The following is a 17,134-nucleotide window of genomic DNA, read 5'->3' on the forward strand; positions in this document are numbered from 1 at the left end:
AATCAGTCATGGTTAAGCTTCCATACAGTAAGTCATCAACTATGTTTCGGAATGTTCCTTAAGTCTGCATTTTCTTTTTATACTTTTTATGACTGATTAATCTCTCTTAATAACACTAACGTGAAAACTGTGTCTCATAGCTATCCCAGGACCTCCATCCACACCATGGGTTGGCTTTGTTTCCAGAGAGAGTCTGACAGTTTGCTGGAATGAGCCAGTCAGTGATGGTGGAAGTCCTGTGATTGGATATCATCTGCAGATGAAGGAGAGGAGTAGCATCCTTTGGCAGAAGGTCAATAAAACAGCAATTCCAGGAAACCAGTGGCGAGTCACAAACATCTGTCCTGGCCTCATCTATGAGTTTAAGGTGGCAGCAGAAAATGCAGCAGGAATTGGCAAGCTGAGCAAAACCTCTGAAGAGGTGCTTGCTATTGATGCTTGTGGTAAGTTTCTAGTTTTCGAATCTAGCTCTTCCCTGTTCATAAACGATGTGCAATAAATGCTTTTAAGAAACATGTATTTCTTAAACGTGAAGAAAATCAATAATTCACAAATACATCAGAAGTTTTAACTTTTCAGTTTGTTTTATTTCGTAATTTTAATTCTTCCAGAAACAAAATTGACAATTTTAAGTAAAAAACAAACAATGATGAAAGCCAAAGCAGTTCTTAAAGTACTGTAAACCTAAATCTTTTCCACTTTAATGCTTCAGAGCCCCCAGCAAATGTTCGTATCACAGAAGTCACCAAGAACTCTGTCAGCCTGGCCTGGCAGCGACCTCCATACGATGGAGGCAGCAAGATTACTGGCTACAGTGTGGAGAGGAGAGAAGCTTCTAATGGCAGATGGGTGAAGGCCAACTTTTCAAACATCATTGAGATGGGCTTCACTGTGTCTGGACTAAGCCAAGATGAATCATATGAGTTCAGAGTGTTTGCCAAGAACGCTGTTGGATCAGTCAGTGGCCCATCTCTCATTGCTGGCCCAGTCACCTGTGTTGATGCATGTGGTAAGAAATAAATTATCTTTAAAAGTTTACTGTATGTCTGCTTTAATTTTACAATATTTATGTTTTTAATCAAATAAATTCTCATGTCTGACAGGTGCCCCATTTATTGATCTTCCTCCTGAGTATCTTGATGTGGTTCAGTACAAGGCTGGGGCTTCAGTAAAACTCAGAGTAGGCATCATTGCCAAGCCTCTGCCAACAATAGAGTGGCTTAAGGATGAAAAGGAGCTGGTAACATCTTCCACTGTGTCTGTTGAAAGCACAACAGATTCCTCTGCTGTTCTGATCAAGGATGCAACTCGCATGCACACAGGCTCATATGAGATCAAGATTAAAAATGTTCTGGGATCTGCATCTGCAACGATTGGGATTGAAATTCTAGGTACTTCAAATCAATTTGAATTACCTCGTTTTTTTAGTGTACCATATTTTATCTCAGACATGGATTCTAATGTGTTTAGTTAATGTTTATGCTCTCTTCTTTTCCTTTATTCCCTTCCTTTTAGATAAACCTGGACCCCCAGCAGGTCTCATTAATTTCAACTCGGTTGCAGCAGACAGAATTGTCTTTAGCTGGGAACCTGTACCAGTGTCTGATCAGGGAGGTTCTAAAGTGACCCACTATATTGTTGAGAGGCGCGAAACTAGCAGAGTAGTCTGGTCAACAGTTTCAGATAAACATGAGCAAACACACATCAGTGTTGGAAAGCTGGTGCGTGAAAATGAATATGTATTCCGTGTCATGGGTGTCAACAAGTTTGGAATCGGAGAGCCACTCGAGTCTGAGCCCATCATTGCTAAGAATGCATTTGGTAAGTTTCATGCTGTAGAGTGACATGCAGTCCTTTCTCAGTTGGCCTCCAGCTCATTAGTCTTACATTTAAACTTTTTCATGATACAGGATTTTTGAGTTTTGATTGCCATTATGACATTTATCATTTCTTAACAAATATGTTTTTTTAGTAACTCCTGGCCAACCACATACTCCAGAAGTGAATACCATTACCAACTCCACCATGCTGGTGGAATGGGCTAAACCAGGTGTAGATGGTGGCAGCACTGTGACTGGCTATTACCTGGAGAAACGAGATAAAAAGAGCTTGCGTTGGATCAGGGTTTATAACAAACCTATCACTGACACCAAACAGATGGTGTATCACCTGACAGAAGGAAATGAATACCAGTATCGTGTCTGTGCCATTAACAAAGCTGGTGAGGGGCCATTCTCTGATGCATCAGATTACTATAAGGCCGCTGACCCAGTTGGTAAGTCATTAAACATTGAAAGATTTGGAAAAAGATCAATTTCAAGGTACAATACCTTCTAAGTAACACATTTTATTCACAGATCCACCAGATGTGCCCTGCAAGCTGAAGGTTGTGGACTCCACCAAGACATCCATCACTTTGGGTTGGTCCAAACCAGAATGGAATGGAGGCAGTGAGGTCATCAGCTACATGGTGGAGAAACTTGTTGAAGGAGAGAAAGAATGGGCCATGATTACTTCTAAGGGAGAGGTCAAAACAACAGAGTACACAGTTCATGATCTAAAACCAAACGTAAACTACTTCTTCAGAGTCTCTGCTATAAATTGTGCTGGCCGTGGAGAGTCTCTGGAGATGATTGATCCTGTGCAGGCCAAGGATATTCTAGGTAACAAAAACATATATACAGCTATGTTGAGATGACAGTATGTGTGATTTGCAGTACATATAACTATGTTGTGTTATTTACAGAGGAAGCCCAAATTGACTCAGATGTTGCCATGAGAACTCACTATATCATAAAGGCTGGAAAAGATGTTGAGCTGTCTGTTCCTTTGAAGGGTAGACCTGCTCCCACTGTTTCCTGGAGCAAAGAAGAAGAATGCATAGATCGCAATCCCAAATATGAGTTCCACCACTCAGACTCAACCACAGTACTCGTTATGCGTGAAGTGACCAAGCTTGATACTGGAAAGTACACAGTCAAAATAGAGAATGGTGTGGGAGAACCTAAGACACTGACTCTCTCAGTGAAGGTCCAGGACACCCCAGCTCAATGTAGGAACCTGGTTCTGAAGGATGTGACCCGAGGAACGGTCACACTCTGCTGGGAACCTCCACTCCTTGATGGTGGTGCTGAGATCACAAACTACATTGTTGAGAAAAGAGATTCCTCTAAAAGATCATACTCTGCAGTGACAAACAAATGCACTAATACTAGATACACCATTGAAGATCTTTCAGAAAAGACATCATTTTTCTTCCGTGTCTTAGCTGAGAATGAGAATGGTATTGGTGATCCATGTGAAACGCCAGAGCCAGTGAAGGCCACAGAGACTCCAGGACCAGTCAAGGAAATTTCAATGAAAGATTCATCTAAGACCTCTGTCACTCTACAGTGGCTAAAGCCTGATTATGATGGTGGCAGCATCATCTCTGACTACATAATTGAGAAGAAGCTAAAAGATGAGGAGTGGTCATTAGGAGGAGTCAGCAGACAGTGTGAGTTTGAGGTGAAAAAACTGAAGGAACACTCTGAAGTGTTTTTCAGAATTGCAGCCAGGAATGAGAAAGGCCAGGGTGAATTTGTTGAGCATGGACCCATCAAGGTTATTGACTACATTATCACTCCAGATGCAGACCTTAGAGAGTATCCAGATGGTAGCATCAGTGTTCGTTTGGGTCATAATGTTCACATTGAGCTGCCATACAGAGGCAAGCCCCGACCATCTGTTCAGTGGTTAAAGGATAGTCTGCCTCTGAAAGAAAGTGACCAAGTACGCTTTAAGACAACAGGAAACAAAGCCACTCTCATGATTAAAAATGTGAAAAAGGAAAATGAGGGTAAATATACTCTGACCCTTGATAATAAGGTAAACAGGAAATCCTTCCACATGCATGTCAATACTCTTGGACCACCTTCAAAGCCTATTGGACCCATCCGCTTGGATGAAGTGAGAGCTGAAAGTATCATGATCTCCTGGGATGAACCTAATGATGATGGTGGTGGAAATATCACTTGCTACACTGTGGAGAAACGAGACACCTCAAAGTCTGACTGGAAGATGGCATGCTCCAGTGTAGTGGACACTCAGTTTAGGGTCCCTAACTTGATTAAGGGTGTCCAGTACCAGTTTAGAGTGTGTGCTGAGAACAGATATGGGATCAGCGAGCCTCTAGTTTCACAGATGGTTATTGCCAAGCACCAGTTCAGGCCTCCAGGTCCACCAGGCAAGCCAGTTGTTTACAATGTTACCAATGATGGCATGACAATCCAGTGGGAAAAGTCAATTTATGATGGTGGAACCCCAATCCAGGGATATCATGTGGAGAAGAAGGAAAAGAACAGCATTATGTGGCAAAAAGTCAATACTTTGTTGATTAAAGACACAGATTACAGGATTCTGGAGCTCATTGAAGGCCTTGAATACTCTTTCAGAGTTTATGCTCAGAATGATGCTGGCTTCAGCCGAATAAGTGATGAGAGCAAGCCAACAATGGCTGTTAGTCCTGTTGGTGAGTCCTGGTTCAGACTACTCTATTCAACTATTGTATCCCTTCAAATTGCCCACATGTTTTAAGGATGTGTTTGTTTGAGAGTCTAACTAAAATTTCATGTCTCTCAGATCCTCCTGGCCAACCTGACTACACTGATGTAACCAGTGACTCAGTGGCACTCAAATGGGATGCACCTAAACGGGATGGTGGAAGCAAGATCACTAGTTACAATGTTGAGAAACGTCAAGGGCATGGTCGCTGGTTCAAGGCCAACTTGACAGATGTGCACGACTGTCAGTATACTGTCACAGGGTTAGCAACAAATGAACGTTACGAGTTCAGGGTCATTGCTAGAAATGCCATTGGTGTTGTTAGTCCCCCATCCAACTCATCTGGATTAATTGCCGTCCGAAGTGAAAATGGTGAGTATCAACATATAAAGGAAAGATATTATTTTAATTTGCATAAATAATTTATAAATAATAAGGGTTTTGTGCATTGTTTTTATTTTTGCCCTTTAGTTATGCTCAAAAGTTGTTCTGATATTTTTTTCTGGAGCTTACAATGTAAACTAACATGTTTTTTTCTTAAAACAGCTCCTCCAAACATTGAGTTTGGCCCAGAGTACTTTGAAGGTTTGACAGTAAAAGCAGGAGACAACATCAGGCTGAAGGTGACCATCACTGGGCGCCCAGTTCCCAAGGTTGTCTGGTATAGAGATGGCATAGTGATTACCAAAAATATGATGGACATTATTACTGTTCCTGGATCCAGTACTGTGTCAATCAGAGATGCTGATCGTACACATCGTGGCCTCTACACCGTAGAAGCTACTAATGGATCTGGAACTAAGAAGGAGGGCATTCTTGTTCAAGTCCAAGGTACATAGTTTAGATATTTTTCTCAGTGTGCTTTTGTATGGTTATTTACACGACCAATTTCATTTGTTTATATACATTTACTGAGCTTTTATCTATTTGTTCCCATGTCAATTTCACACAATTATGTGATGCAGACACACCTGGGGAGCCAGTAGGACCAATCACATTCAGTAATATTTCAGAAGGCAAATGTACTCTGTCTTGGAACCAACCAGACAATGATGGCTGTTCTGAGATTTCACATTACATCATTGAGAAACGAGAGACTGCCAAGATTTCTTGGGCCCTAGTATCCGATGAATGTAAGGGGTGTGCCTTTAATGCTACCAAGCTCATCAAGACCAATGAGTACCAGTTCAGGGTCTCTGCAGTTAACAAGTTTGGAGTTGGCAGACCTTTGGAATCAAGCCCCATTATAGCACAGATGCAATATAGTAAGTGCAACAATTATATCACTTTTTTAAATGCATAATATTTAGGCAATATTTAAATGTTTATGTTATGTTTTATCAGTTACAATAAACTAAGATATTTTCTTCCCAGCAACTCCTGATGCTCCAGGAACTCCCGATGCCACTGAAGTGTCAGGAGAGAGTATCACCCTCTCATGGACTCCGCCAACATCAGATGGAGGAAACCCCATACAGTATTACATTGTAGAAAAACGAGAAAAGAAAACTGTTCGTTTCTACAAAGTGATTACCAAGAAACCAATCACTGAATGTGCTCACAAGGTGCTTAACCTGACAGAAGATATGGAATATGAGTTCCGTGTCATGGCTGTCAATGATGCTGGTACTGGTGCTCCAAGCAACATCTCTTTGCCTATCAAGGCTGCTGAACCTAAAGATATTCCATGTGCTCCATCTGTGGTCTGTGTGTCAGACTCCACAAACACCTCCATTAGCTTGGAATGGAGCAGACCTGTAGATGATGGTGGCATGGAAATCCTTGGCTACATTATTGAGATGGTGAAGGGAGAAGAAACTGAGTGGAAAAAAGCAAATGAGGAGCTTGTAGCTGAAACAAATTACATGGTTGCCGGCCTAAAGACAGGCGCTGAGTACAAGTTCCGTGTTGCAGCTCTCAATCATATAGGAAAAGGTGAATACAAAGAGATCCTGGAACCTGCACAGGCTGTTGACAGGTTAACACCACCACAGGTGGATATTGATGCCACTTTTAAACAGACACACATTGTCAAGGCTGGAGGATCTGTATGTTTGGGCATCCATTTCAGAGGAAAACCCATTCCTGCTGTTACTTGGGTGAAAGAAGAAGGCGAGTTGAGTATATTGTCTGCAATTGCAACTATGGATGGTTACAGCTCTTTAAGTATTGAAAACTGCACAAGATATGACACAGGCAAATACACTGTTAATCTGGAAAATGCTAGTGGCAGTGAGGCCATTACATTTGTGGTTAAAGTGATGGACACTGCAGGACCTCCACAGGCTGTAGCTTTGAAAGAAGTCTGCAGAGGCTCAGTCACAATTACCTGGGAGCCACCTGTCAATGATGGTGGAGCTCGAATTCATCATTATATTGTTGAAAGACGTGAAGCTAGCCGTCGCACTTGGCAACAATCTGGTGGAAAATGCACAAAGTGTATCCTCAAGATGCAGGACCTGCTGGAAGGAGTACCATATTTCTTCAGAGTCTCAGCTGAAAACCAGCATGGTATAGGTGAGCCATTTGAGCTTACAGAGCCGGTCGTTGCCACTGCAGAGCCAGCATCTCCAAAAAGACTAGACATTTTGGACACCACAGACAACTCTGTGTCCCTTGGCTGGCTGAAGCCAGAGCATGATGGTGGCAGTCGCATCCAATGTTATGTCATTGAGGCTAGGGTGAAGGGTACAGACAAATGGGTAGTGATTGGTAACACCAAGAATCTTACCTATGTAGTTGAAAAGCTCAATAAGGGTGATGAGTATGACTTCCGTGTGAAAGCTAAAAATGAATCTGGCTACAGCATGCCCAAGGAAACTCTGGCTCCTGTGCTGGTCAAAGAGCCTCACATTGAACCTGCTGCTGACCTCAGTGAGATTGCCAACCAACTCATCACTTGCAGATCTGGTAGCACCTTCACCATTGATGTACCTATCAGTGGTAGACCTGCTCCTAAAGTCACCTGGAAGTTGGAAGAAATGAGGCTTAAGAACTCAGACAGAGTCAGCATCAAAGTAACAAAGGATAGAGCCAGTATCTCTGTCAAGGAGGCCATGAGAGGGGATGGAGGTAAATATTACCTGATCCTAGAGAATGTTGCAGGAACCAAGACATTTACTATTGAAGTTAACGTCACAGGCAGACCCAGTCCTCCAGCTGGACCCATTGAAATTTCTTCCATCACTTCTGAGTCCTGTGTTGTTAACTGGCAACCACCTGAGGATGATGGTGGCACTGACATCACCAACTACATTGTTGAAAAACGCGAGTCTGGTTCTACAGCTTGGCAGTTGATCAACTCCAGCGTGAAGCGCACATCTCTACATGTTAGTCACCTGACCAAATACATGCAGTACACATTCAGAGTTTCTGCTGAGAACCAGTTTGGAGTCAGCAAGCCCACAGAGTCTGAGACGATTGTTGCAGAGCATCCTTTCTGTAAGTGTTACTCCATTAACCTCAACTTACTATTTTCTTTTGAACATCAGAAAAGTACATAAAAAACTTTGTGTTAAACCATAATGTAACAACAAAATGTCTATTTTCATCACAGCACCTCCAGGCCCACCAACTAGACCCTTAGTCTTTAATGTCACAGCAAACACAATGACCCTAAAATGGGAGGAACCTTACCATGATGGTGGAAGCAAGGTGACAGGTTATTGGATTGAGAAAAAAGAGAGGAACAATATATTGTGGGTGAGAGAAAACAAGATCCCATGCTTTGAGTGTTACTACAAAGCAGAAGGCCTAGTTGAAGGCCTAGAATACCAGTTTAGGATTTATGCCATGAACAGTGCTGGACTCAGCAAAGCCAGTGAGGCCTCCAAGGGAGCAGTTGCTCAAAACCCAGTTGGTGAGTTTAAAATGGTTTAGTGTCATTGCTTTTGTCCTTTATTTATTGAATGCCTGACAAACATCTTTGGTTTTGTGCTCAGATCCACCAAGTAAACCTGAAGTCACAAATGTTACAAGAACCACTGTTTCACTGAAATGGGCTGCTCCATTGAATGATGGTGGAAGTCCCATTCTGGGCTACATCATTGAGCGTAAGCCATACACTTTGACGGGTGAGGGTCGCTGGCTCAAGTGTAACTACACCAATGTGACTGACAATGCCTACACTGTAACGGCCTTGGGAGAGGGAGAGGCCTACGAGTTCAGGGTCATTGCCAAGAATGCCAACCAGGTCTTCAGCACACCATCTGAATCAACAGGATCTGTGCAGTGCAAGACTGACTTTGGTAAGATTTATAATTTCTGTACCCTTGTAAGCACTTAGCTATGAAAGTAAAATAAAGTAGATATTTTTTCATTTCTTGATGATCTCTTGGACCAACATGTTAAAAACTTGTGCTACGACTAAACACAACTGAATGCGTGATACAATTTTTTGCACCATCTGATAAACATTTAATTTGTGTCCACTTAACAGAGCCTCCTAAAGCTCAACTGGACAGCAAACTCCTATCTGAAACAGTAATGGTTAGAGCTGGTTCAGACCTGGTTCTGGATGCTGCAGTTGGAGGCAGACCTGACCCCAAGGCTTTCTGGTCTAAAGGAAACCGGGAACTGGATTTGTGTGAGAAATACCATCTGCAGTACACTCCCCGCAGGGCTATGGCAATCATCAAATTCTGTGACAGAGACGACACTGGAAAATACATCCTGACAGTCAGGAACGTAAGTGGAACTAAGACTGCAGAAGTCAACGTTAAAGTGCTTGGTAAGTGGCTTCTTGTTTTTTTGTTTGTTTGTCTTTCCCACCGAATAGACTGCAAAAGCAGATGAATTTCTTTGGTTGTATATATAAGTGATTTACCTTGACCATGTCCTGTTTTTGTCCAGACACACCTGGAGTGTGTGAAGGCAGCATTGAGATAAGCAAGATAACAGAGGAGTCATGCACACTGAGCTGGAAACCTCCTCTGGAGGACGGCGGTGATGAGGTCACTCACTACATTGTAGAGAGGCGTGACACCAACAGACTCAACTGGGTAATCATGCATGCTGAGTGCAAGGAGCTGACGTGCAACATCACCTGTCTGTTCAAGAACACAGAGTACTTGTTCAGAGTACGTGGAGTCAACAAGTATGGTGCCGGCGTGTATCTCCAGTCACAGCCAATGGTGGCCAGAAACACATTCAGTAAGTACAGAAAGTCAAATTTTGGTATCCTGATGCATGCTCAATAAATTTTGGTAAATTGACACCAAAGCATTATTAAGTGAAACTCTTTATTACCAAAAGTTAGTTTCACTAATAAAAGTTTTAAATTGTGAGAGCAAAGCTAGGCTGATCTAACCAAAACTGAGAAAGAATATATAAAGAAAGTACAAGAAAAAGATTTGAACTCATAATCCCATCTGTTCTGTTTTTCAGCTAAGCCCAGTCCTCCTGGAGTCCCAGAGATCCTCGCATCAGGAAAAGACTTTGCCACTATTGAGTGGTTAAAGCCAGAGAGTGATGGCGGCAGCCCAATAATCCATTTCCTGGTGGAAAAACGTGAACGAAAGAGTGCCCGTTGGGTAAAAGTGAACAGGGATGGTACCCATCTGGACACCATTCTGAAGGTGTCCGGTTTAAATGAAGGCAATATTTACCAGTTCAGAGTTACAGCTATCAACAAGGCTGGCGACAGTGAGCCCAGTGAGGTCTCACTGTATGTTGTCTGCAGAGTGCCAACAAGTATGTTTGTTCAACAACCAAAATAACATACTACTTATTTTAATAATTATTTTAAATTAATCTATCTAATTGTTTTAAATCATTAAGTATTTTAAAATAACACAGATAAACTAATGAATTCATCCCTTTCTCTCAGGCACCCCTGCTCCTCCTTCTATTCCTCGTATCACTGACACCCATGCTGACAACATCAGCCTTGCCTGGTCTCGACCTGTGGAAGACGGAGGTGCTGATGTCCTCGGCTACATTTTGGAGATGCAGGAAGCTGGAGCAGAGGAATGGAAGAAGGTCCATGAAAAGACCCTGCGTGCCACAGAGTATTTGGCAACTGGACTTTCAGCTGGCAAGAAGTACCGCTTCAGAGTGGCCGGTATTAATGTCAATGGAACAGGAGATTTCAGTGAACCATGTGCTGAGACTGAGCCAGTGGAGAGAATTGGTAAAAGCAATAAAGAACACACAGAAATAAACTATTTCTAGCAAGTTCTTTAATTTACACATCTAATTTAATTTTACAAAGATAATGGCATATTATTCAAATTTATGACATTTTCTAAAGAAATATTTGCAAGTCTTCACTAATACAGCTATTGTTAAATTTTTCAATCATGCAAACTTTGCAATAATTTCCCCAACCACTCTAACAGAACCTCCAGATTTTGAGCTCCACGATGACCTCAAAAAGACAATCTGCTTGCGTGCTGGTGGCTCTCTCCGTCTATTTGTTAATGTCACTGGGCGTCCAGTTCCTACCATCACTTGGACCAAACCTGGTGTTGATCTCCAAAACAGAGGCTTCATAGAGGTTACCAAGGCATCCACCACACTCATCATTGACAAGGTCCACCGTTATGATGCTGGAAAGTACACGCTAGTGGCAGAGAACTCAGCTGGAAAACAAGAAATCAGTATTCTTGTCAAGGTCTATGGTGAGTTGATGGTAGAGTATGGGAATACTGCTGAGAAAATGTGCATAATTATTTACCAAGATTACATTAAATAAAACCCATACTTTAGTTCTGTACGTGTATTTTGACAGCAAATTTTATTTTTAATCTCAGATACACCTGGACCAACTGGACCAATCAAAATCAAAGAGCTCACAAAGGACACTGCCACAATCTCTTGGGAAGCCCCAACTGTGGATGGTGGTGCCCCCGTTAACAACTACATCATTGAGCGGCGTGAAGCTTCTATGAGAGCCTACAAGACTGTCACATCAAAGTGCAGCAAAACATCATATAAGATTGATGGTCTGCTGGAGGGCATGCTATATTACTTCTGCGTCCTCCCTGAAAATATTTACGGCATTGGTGAACCCTGTGAGACTCCAGATGTCGTCCTGGTTTGTGAGGTGCCTCTCCCACCACAAAAGCTGGAGGTGATTGATGTGACAAAGAGCACGGTCACCCTGGGCTGGGAAAAGCCAGAGCATGATGGTGGCAGCAGGCTGACAAGCTACATGATTGAAGCATGCAAGTTTGGCACTGACAAGTGGATGAAGGTGGCTACACTGAAACTCACAGATTTTGAGCACACCATTGAAAAGCTGAATGAGAATGAGCAGTACTTGTTTAGAATTAAAGCCATCAACAGCAGAGGAGCCAGCAAGCCCAAAGAGCTTGTTGCTGCTGTCACTGTGCAAGAACAAAGAGGTAACAAACAAAACTATATTGTGCTACCTGGAAAAACTTAATTATATTTAATCATTAACTTATCGTTATTACACATCAGTGCAGTGCTTTTATACGTTTTCCTCTTTTTCTTCTCAGTGATGCCTGAAGTGGATTTGTCTAGTATTCCTCAGAAAGTTGTTAATGTTCTTGCTGGTAAGACCCTGGAAGTGGACCTGCCAATCATTGGCAGACCTCCTCCCATATGTGCCTGGTACTTTGGTGACAACAAGCTAAAAGTCACAGATCGCGTGAAGATCAAGAGCACTGGCAAGTTTTCCAAACTGACTGTGTCTGACACCACCATTGATGACAGTGGTGACTACACTTTGGAAGTGAAAAATGCTGTTGGGGTCATCACTGAGGTCATAAAGGTCGTCATACTCTGTAAGAAGCTATCACTACTTTTTACATTAATTTTAAGTCATGTATTTATTGATTGTATTGCAAATTATTTAGAACAGTTAATGTCACTAATATTTTACATGAAGTACATGAAATTGCCCATACCCAGATCCATTTGCCAGAGCCACCAGCATTGCATGCCATCATGCTGGTATATGCTCAAAGAATTGCCACAACCTGGATGGCACAGAGCTGTACAAACTGTAACAACATTTTTTGTTTCTCCATTCTTATCAGCTAAACCCGATGAGCCAAAGGGACCCATCAGGTTTGAAGAGATTGATGCCACCACTGTCACCTGCACCTGGGATCCTCCAGTCAGAGGTGGCGGAGCTCCCATCAGTGGTTACCTAGTTGAACAGCGTGATGCTCACAGACCTGGCTGGGTTCCTGTCTGTGACTCTGTTAGCCGTCCAATGTTCAGGTTTGAGAACCTAATTGAGGGAGATGAGTATGTCTTCCGTGCAGCTGCTACAAATCGCTATGGCACTGGAGAGTACCTGCAGTCTGAGATTGTTACCTGTAGGAGCCTGAAGAGTAAGACTTTTGGTCTCAAAGTTGTACATTATGTAATTCTGTACAGACTCCTATTGCAATAGTAGAATGGTTACATGTTTTGCTTTCTCCACAGATGTGCCTGGACCTCCTGGTCGTCCAGTCGTCTTTGATGTATCTCGGGATGGAATGACTGTGGCCTGGGAAACACCAGATGAAGATGGTGGTCTTGAAGTTTCTGGATATATCATTGAGCGAAAAGAAGTAAGAGCTGACCGATGGGTACGTGCCAACAAGAACCCTGTGACCATGACCAGGTATAGGTCGACTGGGCTGATTGAAGGGTTGGAGTACGAACACAGAATCACTGCCATTAATGCAAGAGGAATAAGCAAACCAAGCCTTCCTTCCAAACCAGCAGTAGCAACTGATCCCATTGGTAAGAGAAAACACTGATAGAAGACAAGAGATAATAGCATTAGACAACTTTAAGATCATGCCGTAGAAATAAAGTTTAGCATCAAATGTTAGACACATACAAGGAAAATTACATAACATATATAACTGCTTGAACTGTAGACATGCAACTTTATTTCTGTGCAGATCCCCCTGGTTGTCCTCAAAACCCAAGAATCACTGATACTACCAAGTCCTCTGTATCACTGGCTTGGAATCCTCCTGATGATGAGGGAGATGCCAGAGTGGATGGGTATCTGATTGAGATGCAGAAGGTGGGTACATTGGCCTGGATCAAGTGCAACACCACACCATCTCTAATCTGTGAGTACACGCTGACCAACATGCCACAAGGAGAAGAGTTCAAATTTCGTGTGATGGCATGCAATGCTGGTGGCTCTGGAGAACCTGCTGAAGTACCTGGAACAGTCAAAGTAACAGAGATGCTTGGTAAAGAACCATAAATTCTAATTGTATAAAAAAGCAATGCATACAGTTAGAACTTGTACTTAATTATTTTTTATTATTATTATTGATTTCCAGAACCTCCTGACTATGACCTGGAGCTGAAATACAAAGACCTGTACGTGGTTCGTCATGGAGGAGTGGTTAGACTCTCTGTACCCATTAAAGGCAAACCCCTTCCCACTTGTAAGTGGTTGAAGGATGGTGGTGCTATCTCCACCAGAGCTATGATTGCCTCCACTGAGGATGCTAGTGAGCTGGTGATCAAAGGAGCAGAAAGGGATGAATCTGGTCTGTATGAGCTCATGTTGGAGAATAAGGTTGGCAAGAAGAAAGCACAAATTAAAGTCAAGGTCATTGGCCGCCCAAGTGCCCCAGAGGGACCAATGATCTTTGAAGAGATCCAAGCCAATTCTGTCAAGGTTTCATGGAAGCCACCTACAAATGATGGTGGCTCAGACATCCTTGGTTACATTGTAGAAAGACGTGAATCAGCCAGAAATGCCTGGTACACTGTGGACTCTAGAGTGACTGAGACTCAGCTCATTGTTAAGGGCCTAAAAGAGGGAACAGAGTACCACTTCAAGGTTACAGCTGAAAACTCCTTTGGTATTAGTGGATCTCTAAAATCAGAAGAACCACTGATACCCAAGACTCCTCTCTGTAAGTATTACATTTTTGTACAATCTTTAAAAATTATAGTTATTTATTAATGCTTAGAATAATTGATCGGCTTTTAAAACCAGGTCCACCAGAGCCTTCAAGTGCTCCACCTGAGATCATGGATGTCACCAAGAGTTCAGTGGCACTTGCCTGGTCCAGACCAAAGGATGATGGTGGTTCTGCCATCACTGGCTATTTTGTTGAGTATAAAGTGGTGTCTGCTGAGACATGGTCCCGCCATGATACCAAGATCACCTCTACTATGTTTACTCTACATGGACTAACCCCTGATACAGACTACCAGTTCCGCATTGTTACAGCCAACAATATAGGCGAGAGCCAGGCTGGTCCTGCTTCTGACCCTGTTACATGCAAAGATCCATTTGGTGAGTGCTCTGCTGTAATGATCATAGCTTATGGAATTTTAATGGACAAGATATAGATAACTGCAAATAATATTTTACAGTAATTTCATAAAAATAACCTTAATTTTATACTGAGGTATCATTAACTTCTTTAGTTTTACTGACAGATGAAATATAGACAACTCTTAGAAAAGTAGTTTTGACTTCTTTTTTCCTTTCTGTGCTCCAGACAAACCCAGCCAGCCAGGTGAAATTGACACTGTGAATGTGAGTAACAACTTTATCACCATTCGCTGGCAAGCTCCAGAATGTGATGGTGGAAAGGAGGTTCTAGGCTACTGGGTAGAGTACAGAAAATCCATTGAGAGTACATGGAAAAAGTGCAACAAGGAGAGGCTAAAAGAAAAGGAATTTGCAATGCCAGGACTGGCTGAGGCCACCGAATATGAGTTCAGAGTATTTGCTGAGAATGAAACAGGAATGAGCAGGCCTCGTAGGACAGCCACATGCATCAAGACTAAACTGACTGGTGAGTACAACCAAATAGTGTTGCTTTACTAAACAGATAATGTTTGTATAATATATTAAGAGTCTCATGTTTTGAACCCACAGCTGAAAGCAAACCAAGCTTGAGGAAGGAAATGGATGAAGTTACAGCCAAGCTTGGCCAGCCTGCTGTCATGAAGTGCCAGATTGTTGGCCGACCTGTTCCTGACATTAAGTGGTATCACTCTGGAAAGGAGATTGTTGAGTCCCGCAAGTATGAGATGAACTCTGATGGCCGCAATCACTCTCTGTCTATTATGACCGACCAGCAAGATGATGAGGGAGAATACACCTGCAAGGCCATTAATGATGCAGGAGAAGCTGAGGCCACAGGCATTCTGGTGTTGGAAGCTGCTCCATCCTTCCATCCTGATTACCCACTGAAGAACACATACTATGCTGGTCTTGGAACTACTCTCCGCATCCATGCTGTTTACATTGGTCGTCCCCAACCAAAGATCATGTGGTTACAAGGGTCAAAGACACTAGAAAACACAGAAGACATTGGCATTGAGACCACAGAGCATTACACACACCTGGTTATCAAGAATGTCCAGCGCAGAGTGCATGGAGGAAAATACAGAATTAGACTGCACAACCACTTTGGCAGGGCTGACACTGCTTTCAGTGTTGAAATCTATGGTATGTTGTGAAAATTACCTGCTTTGTTTATTTCAGAAATGCATGCATTTATGAAATACATATTATTGGATTTGTAACTAACACATTATGTCTTTGTTCCCAGACAAACCTGATATACCTCAAGGACCCATTGTCCTGGATGCGCTGCTTAAGAACTCTGTCATCATTAGCTGGAAACCTCCCAAGGATGATGGAGGCTGCATGATCACCAACTATATTGTGGAGAAGAAAGAAGACAAAGAAGGCACTGAATGGGAACTGGTCTCTTCATCCATTAATAGCACATCATGTCGTGTGCCCAACCTTATTGACAGTGCTGGATACTTCTTCCGTGTGTATGCCCAGAATCGATATGGCAACAGTGAGCCACTAGAGATCACTTCACCTATTCTAATCAAGAGCCAACTCGGTAGGTACAAAGCAATGATGAGATATGTTAAGGACTTCATGTCTTAAAACATAAGTATATAAGTGAAAACTTGATACATAAAACAAAAGCATTGATGATAGTTGTATTTTTCAATATTCATGTTCACAGAGAGACCATCACCACCTTTGTTGCCAGTTGCTTCTGGAATCACAAAGGACTCCTGTGTGGTTTCTTGGAAACCTCCACTCAGTGATGGTGGTTCTAAGATCAAAAGCTATTGTCTTGAGAAGAAGCACAAGAAGGATAGGAAAGAATGGACTGACTGGACTCCAGTGACTACAGATGAGATCAAACAAACAGTGTTTTCTGTCAAGCACCTTACCGAGGGCACTGAGTACATCTTCCGTGTTAAGTGTGAAAACCTTGGAGGAGAAAGTGACTATAGTGAAGAGACCAGTCCTATCATTCCAGCCACAGCAGTGGAAGTCCGTGCTCCTGCATTCAAGGAGGAGCTGAGAAACATGAGTGTCAAGTACAAGAGCAATGCTACCCTAGTTTGCAAGATCACAGGACAGCCCAAGCCTGTGATTAAATGGTTCAGAAGAGGAAAAGAAATACATTTGGATGAAAAGAAGATCAAGATCCAAGAATTTAAGGGAGGATATCACCAGCTGGTCATCACCGAGGCTGATGAGGAGGACTCCACTGTTTACCAGATCAGGGCCACCAACCAAGGAGGCTCTATATGTGCTACAGTCTCTCTGGATGTTGAAAGTAAGCTAACAAACAATTTCTCCACCAAACATAATATTTTGATCTAA

At 42.5% G+C, this 17,134-nt stretch overlaps 1 protein-coding gene across 1 annotated transcript in view; it reads left to right on the plus strand.

Annotated features, from left to right (window-relative positions):
• The window catches only part of ttn.1 (titin, tandem duplicate 1), a gene marked incomplete in the record, with an annotated part of 170,421 nt that overhangs the window by 144,141 nt on the left and 9,146 nt on the right, over positions 1–17,134 (plus strand). The window contains 30 exon segments of the mRNA XM_037686817.1: positions 1–27; positions 141–443; positions 713–1,009; positions 1,104–1,391; positions 1,516–1,821; positions 1,973–2,275; positions 2,358–2,663; positions 2,747–4,510; positions 4,621–4,914; positions 5,089–5,373; positions 5,508–5,807; positions 5,917–7,983; positions 8,099–8,401; positions 8,484–8,789; positions 8,981–9,271; positions 9,394–9,693; positions 9,928–10,233; positions 10,370–10,672; positions 10,881–11,162; positions 11,295–11,888; positions 12,006–12,293; positions 12,549–12,848; positions 12,943–13,245; positions 13,410–13,712; positions 13,806–14,390; positions 14,474–14,776; positions 14,985–15,284; positions 15,368–15,943; positions 16,047–16,352; positions 16,482–17,087. Of these exon segments, the coding sequence (XP_037542745.1) occupies positions 1–27; positions 141–443; positions 713–1,009; positions 1,104–1,391; positions 1,516–1,821; positions 1,973–2,275; positions 2,358–2,663; positions 2,747–4,510; positions 4,621–4,914; positions 5,089–5,373; positions 5,508–5,807; positions 5,917–7,983; positions 8,099–8,401; positions 8,484–8,789; positions 8,981–9,271; positions 9,394–9,693; positions 9,928–10,233; positions 10,370–10,672; positions 10,881–11,162; positions 11,295–11,888; positions 12,006–12,293; positions 12,549–12,848; positions 12,943–13,245; positions 13,410–13,712; positions 13,806–14,390; positions 14,474–14,776; positions 14,985–15,284; positions 15,368–15,943; positions 16,047–16,352; positions 16,482–17,087 (13,095 nt within the window).

Source organism: Nematolebias whitei, chromosome 13 (assembly GCF_014905685.2).
Source record: "Nematolebias whitei isolate Nwh7 chromosome 13, NemWhi1, whole genome shotgun sequence".
In the NCBI taxonomy this organism is placed as follows: Eukaryota; Metazoa; Chordata; class Actinopteri; order Cyprinodontiformes; family Rivulidae; genus Nematolebias; species Nematolebias whitei.